General features: G+C 40.7%; 1 protein-coding gene across 1 annotated transcript in view; it reads right to left on the bottom strand.

The window, feature by feature from the left end:
* Window positions 1–6,524: 6,524 nt before the first annotated feature.
* Window positions 6,525–9,176, bottom strand: part of GEN1 (GEN1 Holliday junction 5' flap endonuclease) — a 28,966-nt gene continuing 26,314 nt past the window's right edge. Inside the window, 2 exon segments of the mRNA XM_040992859.1 lie at window positions 6,525–7,769; window positions 7,771–8,777. Coding sequence (XP_040848793.1) covers window positions 7,458–7,769; window positions 7,771–8,777 — 1,319 coding nt within the window. The 3' untranslated portion in view covers window positions 6,525–7,457.

Here is a 9,176-nt window from a genome sequence, read left to right as displayed (position 1 = left end):
TTATATTGGCTTTTCCTATCCTGCTTTTGCCTTCCTGATGGTGTGAAACAATACACCTCCAGTAGAAAGTGTGCCTTGAGTCTTGACATTTCCTGGCCTGGAGATTGCAACAAGAAACTCTAGCAATTGTGGGCAATGAGACCAACTCACAGCTCCCAATAGGCCACAAGACGAATGGCATCTGCAGCCGGTTTTCCCTACAGTAGATCAATAGAGGTCATTATGTTTTTCTGATAGATGATTTATTTCAAGTACTGTGGACCTGGAGTGAAGGGATATGTGTAGGAGGTTGAATTTTGACCAAAACAGTAGGAAGGAACAGGGAGTAAACCAGCTTTGAAGTTGAGCTACTTATAGTTTCAAACATTTGTTCATTTGATGCTGAACTTAGGTTGGTTCCTTAACTTCTAATCTCACATGTAATCAGGGTGTAACAGTGCATGCCCTTCAGAGCATATGAGGAAATTGGAGAATCAGTGAGTTGGGCAGCACATCTCATTCTTTCATTTGTATTCTCCTAAGACTAAGGTTCCACATAACAGACTTCAGAACTGTGTGATCCTGCCTGTACTCACCAAGGTCCAATGAGTTAGCGTTGTCTCTTTTTCCTTATCTGTAAACTAGAGACGCATTTCTCCAAAAATGCAGATTTTAATGATAGTTTAATGTTTTCTCTTTAAAAAAAAAATACTTTGAAGCAGGGGAGAGAGAATGAGTTTTCCCATGTGCTGGTTCACTATCCAATGGCTACAACAGCTTGAGCTGGTCCAAAGCCAAGAGCCCAGAACCGCAGCCAGGTCTCCCACTTTGGTAGGAGCCCACAGCACTTAGGCCATTTTCTGCTACTTTCACAGGTGCATTATCAGGGATTTGGGCCAGAAATGAAGTAGCTCAAACTCTGATACAGGGTGTTGGCATCACAAGCAACCACTTAAACCGATGGGCCACAGTGCCAACCCTAATAAAACATCTCAAAGGAGTCACATGTGATTATAAACCACAGCCGATACAATAAGTAACAAGCAGGAGGAGATGGACCTGCTTGTCCTGAGCTGATACCCCAGGGCCTGGGCCGGAGACCTCGGTATTGGGACAGCCCTATAAAATCAGCCTTTTGGCAGGTCAGCATCTTCTGTTTAACAAAGAGCTAAGTGATTTTAGCAATAGTAATTGCATTAGAGCAGTTATCATAACAAATATTGCTTAGCAACAAAAAGGCAAAGGACTGGTAATGTATGTCATGTAGGCACTTTGTAAATTGCTTTGTTATGTTCAGATTCAAAACCTTTATAAGGACAGTCCTTTCAGATCTTACTCAGTTGAAAGGCAAGCATCGGCTAAGTGGTAAATGAATTATGATTGAAACTTGGGTAGGCAAATGTAGAATCATGATGACTGAAATGAGGGAAGGCATTAGGGCACAGTGGGTCAAGCTGCCACTTGGAATGCCACAGCTCATGGAAGTCTGAGCTCTTCCAACTTGATCAAGCTTCCTGCCTATCTGCCTGGGAAGCAGTGGATGGTGGTCCAGGAACTTGACAGATTCAGATGGAGTTCCTGGCTCCTGCATCTCTCCTTTTCTCTGTGCCTTTCAAATAATTAAACATTTTTAAGAAATTTCTTTTCATTTGGCCTTTGATTGAAGAATCCTAAGTACACAGGTAGTTTTCCATTTAAGGATGCTAGCATTTGGGGGGAAGGGGAGGTTGGATCTTGGCAGAGATTAATGTTAAGGAAGTCCCGACACTTAATTTTTATTTATCAAGTTCTGCTCTAATGTTTAAGACATTTGGCAAAATATGTAAAGTGATTCTGACCACAGAAGGGTCAGCCTACTTTGTTGATGAACTTCCCTTCCATTGCCAATAGAGATTTTATGGCATCTGTCTGGTCGAGGGTTAAATAAACCATCCATCTTGGAAATCATCTGAAATGGTCCCACTTTGGGGTGACTGTTATGCGGCATGCTGTGGGTGCTGACTCTGCGGCATGTGCCGTTAAAGGCAATGTGGCAAGTCCCTGAGAGAAGCTGCTGCAAGTTGTTAGCTGAGCCGGACAACAGCTTTTCCTGGTGAAGGAGGTGATAAACGTTGCTGTGCTAATCTGCAGATAAAAGGGGCTGCCTTCACTTAGATCGTTTAAGCTGTTTTATCCTACATGCGACTCACACAACAGACAGCTGACTTAACCTCCTGCACCTTCCAGAAGCAAGCATCCCATGAGGCAGTCTTAAAATGGCGAAAGGTGGGCAGTGATCAAGCTGGCAGAGGGAACCATTCAACTGAACTTGGTCTTTATGAGGAATGAAGCCCCTGGGTTTACTAAGTGAGCAACTACTCAAAGAATGCTTTCTGTGCCAGCCCTTGTAGGTTTGGAAACATAAATAGCTCTGCCTTCTGGAATCTCACAATCTGATGTTGGCCACAACAATGTGGGAACCCATGAAGAATAACAGGAAGTTATAACAGAAACCCACGGAAGTGAATGTCTTCCTTATAGGAGCGTTTCTGCACTGAGTCTGAAGGGTAGACGAATTGGAGGAACACAAGTCTAATATATCAAATTCTAGGCAGGGCTCTGGAGGATACAAAAGCTGTGCTGGATTCCTCTTCGAAGATCTCAATTCTACCTTATGGGGAAATGCATTCTAAAAAGGGGGCATAAGTCCTCCTACAGAGTAGCCATCCCACTAAAATTTGTTGCATGAGTGAATGAAATGTGATGCCATCACAGGAATGTGCAATGCCTCTGGGAACACAAATAGAACAGCTAAATCTGCTCAGAATCAGAGCTGCTGACATCCGAGCTGGTCCGTGGCAGAGGAGGGAGTGTCTGGCCAAGCTGGGAGCGACTGGCATTGCACAGCGGCATTAGGGAAGTAGTCCTCGTGGACAGGCGAGGACACGTGTTGGGGTCAGGCTGTCCCAAGCTTGTGAAGTTTCCCTCTGACACACTGCAAAGCACAGCCCCTGCTGTAGAGCCTCCCTATTGGAAGGCAGCAGGAGGGCCTCGTGCAGCCGGAAGTCAGGGTGCCAAGCACTGCTCTGGTATTTTGTGAAGGAAGAAGAGTTAGCCTCTGCCTTCGAGTTTGCATTGTTGTCTGGGAAACATCATTTCAAAAATGTCAGGTGCTGGTATGTGGAAATGAAAACAAGGCAGATTCGAGGGATATGGATTTTAATAATGGGAATTATTTTTGATGATAAAGTTGAGACAGATTTTTAAAAAGATTTATTTATTTTTATTGGAAAAGCAGATATACAGGGAGGAGGAGAGACAGAGAGGAAGATCTTCCCTCCAATGGTTCACTCCCCAAGTGGCTGCAACGGCTGGAGCTGAGCCATTCCGAAACCAGGAGCCAGGAGCTCTTCCGGGTCTCCCACGCACGCGCTGGGTCCCAAGGCCTTGGGCTGTCCTTGACTGCTTTCCCAGGCCACAAGCAGGAAGCTGGATGGGAAGTGCAGCTGCCAGGATTAGAACCAGTGACCATATGGGATCCCAGCGCGTGCAAGGCAAGGACTTTAACCATTATGCTATCGCACCGGGCCCAAGAGACAGATTATTGAGGTACTATTTGAATTAACAATTGTGTCAAATATGAATACATACATATATGGAATCAACCTAAGAGTTACATCTGAGTTCTAACTGCAGCACTAAGAGTTCTCCAGCTGGATGGCCTGGAGAAGTTACTTTAAACTCACTAACCCATCAGCTGGCTGCTATGCACAAAAAGTGTAAGAGCTTTGCACAAATCAGGTATTCAGTAACAGGTGACTGGGGTAATAATATGGCTACTTAAATTATGGAAAATGGAAGTAAAATCTTTTTAAATTGTAAACAAGTTTTTTAATAACGCATGAGAGGTTTTCAAAATTTTCTTGAAAAGCTGATTATAAAAAAAATGCAATTTCAAACTTTTCTACACTACATTTCCAATTCCATTTTCACAAACTTTATGGAACACCGTTACAAGATTTCAGTGGCTGCATTATTTTTTCAATACTGAGCTCAAATATCACATCTTTGGAATTCCCTTGGAACCTCACTAATTTAGTCTTGTTTTTCTGAAGACCCCTCTCCCCACCTTCTTATTGGCCTCTAGTAGTTTTTCCCCAGGGAGCTATTTGGCTATTCCACCTGGAAATTAATCCAAGTCCTCCTTCCAAATGATGCTCACTGGCCTGGTGACCATTTAGCAAACGCCCATGTGTCCATAGGAGCAGCAACTTAGTGAATATTAAGTCTTACAGAATTTTGCTCACTGCTAAAACTCCAGGGTCCAGCAGAATGCCTGTTCTGTAATAGATGTCACGTGGTTATTTGAATGCCTGAGGAAAAATTACAGCATAAGAAAAATTCTGAAACAAAACAATTTGAAGTTATGGATATGTGACAAGGCCTGAGCCATGTTAAATAAAAAAAAAAAAAAAGAACCCTTCATTGTAAAACAAAAGCCATGTCTTTTGAGAAGTATTTTGGAGGGAAACAAACTTTCTTAACAAGTCAGTGAAGTGGTGAATAAAGCAGTAACTAGGCAGTTACACTGACTAAAAGTCTGCAAGCAGCACCATGACTAGATCAGCAAGGAACAAGAACAAAGCAGGATGCTTGAAAGAGAAGCGCTGTAATGTGGTCATTGAAAATTCTCGAACAGAAAGTGGAGTTTGGTATCAAACTATATTAGCTACACAGCAAAATGAATCTAGATCAGGCACTCGTATTTTAGTATACGTGCTGCCAAAGCGAGCGCTGATCAGGCACTCCTAATTTTGTAATTTTTTCACTTCATTAAAATCTCGGTAACATTTCTAAATGTTTCCATATTTATTATTATTATTATTTTCTGTATCTGGGGTAAGGGGAGAGATAAAGGGAGAATCCCCACCCAGCCTCCCACCCATCCCAGGTCCCAGGTTGGAGCATGCTCTGAGAGTCCTGCTCAAGTGGTTTTGATAGTTCAGCAGTTCTGAACTGCTGTTAGTCTCACCACTCCAAGCACGATGAAATCTCTCCAGAATCCACTGGCTGACACAGCCCACCTTGCCCAGATTTTACTGCCAACACATGGCTGGTGTAGATGATCGATTTGTTTTGTCCTTGGTCCTCTGCTGTGGTATTGGGTGTCCTCTGCAGGTTCCGATGGTCTGCCCTTTCCTCCATGTGCACCTGGATATGCTGTCCACTGCTCTGTCTGAGCCTCTGAGGAGGCTCAGCTTTGACACATACACTCCATGGTCAGATCATGGAACCTGCTCTTCTCTTCATGGTTGGGGTTCTAGTCCAGTTGGTAGGAAATCGTCAAAGAAACCTCATCTGAGGTGATCCCAGACCTGATTCTTGCGTGTGCTTGCCAGTACAGGCTTCAGCATAGTCCATCACCCCAATCAGCTTATATGTATGCTTGTGGTTGCAATTGCTGGGTCAGTTCTGTTTCCAGTACTGTCTCCCACAGGAACAAATGGGTGTTGCAGTCCAGCCTGATTCTGCCCAGCAACAGATTTTTAGCTTTGTCTAATTTATCAATCTTTTCTTTGTTGCTGTTTATGAAATGATCCAAAAGCCACGAATCTTCCGTTTTTATTTTTTTAAATTGTAGTTTTAGCTCCCACCTTGAGTGCTTAAGTTTATTCCGAGTTCACACAAAATAGAGCCAATGGTATTTATTGGAAGTCTCTGATTTCCCCATTGAGTTGTCCTGGTACTCTGGTTGAAAAAAATCAATTGACTACAGGAGCAGTTACAGGATGTGGTTAAGAACTTGCATTTCTAACACATTGGTCACTCTGTACCATGTCAACTGACTTCACGATGCTGTTAACTTTCATGTTTCTTCCTGTTGTTGAATTTGTGTTGTGGCTGTTCATTGGAGGGGATGATATTCTGCCAGCTCTGCCTTTAGATCAAGGATGGTCTCCCAATGAAACTGTTGAATTTATCTGGATAATAAGATGCTGGACTCCCTGCATGATCCATGACCACAATGATTGAATTATGACTGGTTATGAGCTGTACTGCTGCAGTAACATGGAGGAAATCAATATGGGGGGAGGGCTTGGGGGAATCTTGGAGTCTATGGAACTGTATCATAAAATGTAATAAAAAAAATCAATTGACTATAAATGTGAATGCAGATTTCTGGACTCCTGCTTCTACTTTATTGATCTTTATACCAGGATAACACATTGTGGTAAGTTATGCCCTTTATTTATTATTATTTCTTTTTTTCAAGAGTCTCAGCTACTCAGCGTCCCCTAACCTCCCACATGAATATTAGCGTAAACTTGCCAGTTTCCAGCAAGACATAAGCAGGAGTGGATGAAGACTATATTTAGTCTGCGGTTCAGTTCAGGGAGTATTACTATCCTTAAGTTTTTTGATCCATTTATTTAGGTTTTAATTTTAATTTAATTCAGTAATATTTTGCAATTTTAAAAGTATTCATTTTCTACCGTTTTATTCCCAAGCATTTTATCCTTGTTGATACTGTTGTAAATGAATTTTCTTAATGTTATTATTCACTATGAATGTACAGAAATACAACAGATTTTGTATACTGCTGTTATATCCTGTAACCTTGCTGAACTCATTTATTGGTTTGAATATTATGATTTTCTTTATACAAGATACTGTATCTGTGGCTACAGTTTCATTGTCTCCTTTCAAATTTGAGTACCTCACTACAGGTGCAAAATTGATTTTGAATATACAACAAATTAGTACAATAACTAATATTTTATGGTATTAAAATCAATATTGCATACTCATTTTTAAAACAACGGTAGTGATTAAAAAATAATCAGATGGCAAGGAAATTAGGTAGCTGTGATCCTGAGCAATCCAAACCTTGTCCTGTGGACTGGAGACGCGTAAGCAGCGACTTTCCTACCTGGTCTTACTTTAGTCATCATTACCATCGTGACTCCCATTCCATGTGTTGACCAACGCCTCTATCGCAAGGGGGAATAACGTCATCAGGAAAGAGTACAGAGTATCTGAACATCTGGAAAAACTGTAACTCTCAGGAAAGGCACAATGGAAGATACTGTAATATGATTAAAGAGTTATTCTCTTGAGAACAAGTCAAAGTATAGTTAGTGCTTTAAGGGCTTGTGGAAGAAGTAAAAAATGAGCAAATGGATGGAGCATTGACTATGTCAAGTACTATTCCTGACACTTTAAAATTAGGTAAACTGACAATAATCAATAAAAATATTAGAAAGGGCGAAAATACATTTTAAAATGAGACATTATCTGAAGTCTTCACTCCAGGGTTCATCCTTTAAAATTAAACTTTTAAATAACATTTTGAAGTTATAATTTTGATTAAAGAGGCAAAAACATTTTGCGACATATAAAGCTACATTAAATTTTCCTCTCCAGCATTAATGGGACATCTCCCCCCTGCTAGTGCACACAATACGTGAGTAATACATCAGACTTCGGCGTTTTAGATCTCAAGTGTTTTGGAACTTGAGTTTTAATCTCTGCGCTAAAGGAGGTGGACTATCCAGCCGAACACTGGAGTCGTGATCTCCTTTCTGATGACACTGGGGAGAACTCGGGAGCTTTTTTCCTGGGCCAGAGGAAGAATCTTCTTCATTTCTAGATCTTTTGAAAGATTTGTTATATTTTTCAGTTTCTTTCATCAGTAGTTTAGGATTAGGTAAATTGTTGTGGTCATTTTCTTTGAATTTTGCTGTGAGATTATTCTGAAAACCATGCTTTATTTTGTTTGTTGAGAACTTAGCTCTCTCAAACACTGGGGTGGCTTTCGTCATCAGATGACTGTCTTTCAAGGCAAACACTTCTCTGCATTACAGCTTTCTTCATGGCTGGCATATCAAATTTTCTATTGTGATCCGAAGTTATATTTGGTGGTCCAGCTCTAAATGCTGTTGGATTTTTGTCAGAAAGAGGTGCAGAAGAGGTTATTTCGCAGTTTTCTTGAAGTAGTTGGTCTTTTAACATCTCACTATTTCTGGATTCATTTTGCAAATGGATTCCTGGAAGATCCTGAGAAAGTTGTGGTGGATAGTCAAAACTATTCCTAGCGACACAAGACTCTTTTCTCCTAATTAGGGATACAGTTTTCAGGTCAACATCTGGTTGTACATTATTCTGAGGAAATGATGACTTTATCAGTAGTCGTTCCCTTAAAGGCAAATCCTTTAGACATAAGTTGGAAATGCTAGAAATGAGATGCTCTTCAGAACTAATCTTTTGGAGATCCCAATCTGACGCTTCATTCATGTTTGAGGCGAATTGCTCTGATTCACATAATTGCTCTTGGATATTTTCATAAGAATCAGTAGTGGCTGACAGCTCTGCTGTAAGTGTTGACTTTAAATCACAAGAGACAGTGTTCCTTTGAATAGCTGGGGAATTACTGAAAGAAGTGCCTTCCCAGTCAATGGTGCTCAAGTGCAGATCAGCAATTACTGACCTATTGTTGTTTAAGGAATTGTGTTGACCGGCTTCTGAAGTTGGATATTCAGTTGCAGCTTTGTTTTTTTGCTGGATAGCCAAAAGTCTTGGGGAGGATATAAACTGTTCGTGGGTATTCAAACAAGAATTGTCTTCAGGTAAAAGTAAGTTATTCAATGAGGCAGAGCTTGCTTCCTGTGATAATGCAGGAATGGGAGGAATTTCCAAATTCAGCTCAGAATTCTGTTTAGGAAAGATTTCACGTGCGGGTTTTAAAGTCAGTTGCGACTGAACACTCACTGCATCATCCGAGTCTGGTAAATTATTGTTCCTGGGCTTAATTTTCATACCTGTAAAAAAAAAACAAACACAATTAGCATCCACTTTGTTTTCTTTAACTTAGGTTAAAAAACTGGAGTTCAGACTGGAAATCTTGTATCTGAGCACTTTTTGCCTTTTTTGGGCTCAGTGGATTCCTGGAAATATTACAAAATAGTTCCTTCTGGAAACAATGTTATAATCCAGTTGTTTCCTTTACCAAATTTTAAGAAATAAAGATAATGTGTTTATAACCCCACATATTAAACATAGCAGTTGTCCAATAATTGGTTGGTTTAATTAATCTAACATTTGGTTACATTAGTAGACATAGAATGGTTTATTCCCGACGTCTCAGCTTTAAATGAAAGTATGTGAAGAGAAAAGAAGCAAGAGTATACCCACTGTGGACTGTAGAGAATTCTCATTGA

The sequence above is a fragment of the Ochotona curzoniae genome, unplaced genomic scaffold, assembly GCF_017591425.1.
Source record: "Ochotona curzoniae isolate NIBS_2020 unplaced genomic scaffold, NIBS_Ocur_1.0 contig_883, whole genome shotgun sequence".
In the NCBI taxonomy this organism is placed as follows: domain Eukaryota; kingdom Metazoa; phylum Chordata; class Mammalia; order Lagomorpha; family Ochotonidae; genus Ochotona; species Ochotona curzoniae.
Note: the sequence above shows the minus strand (reverse complement) of the source record. Positions and strands in the feature narration are given on the sequence as shown.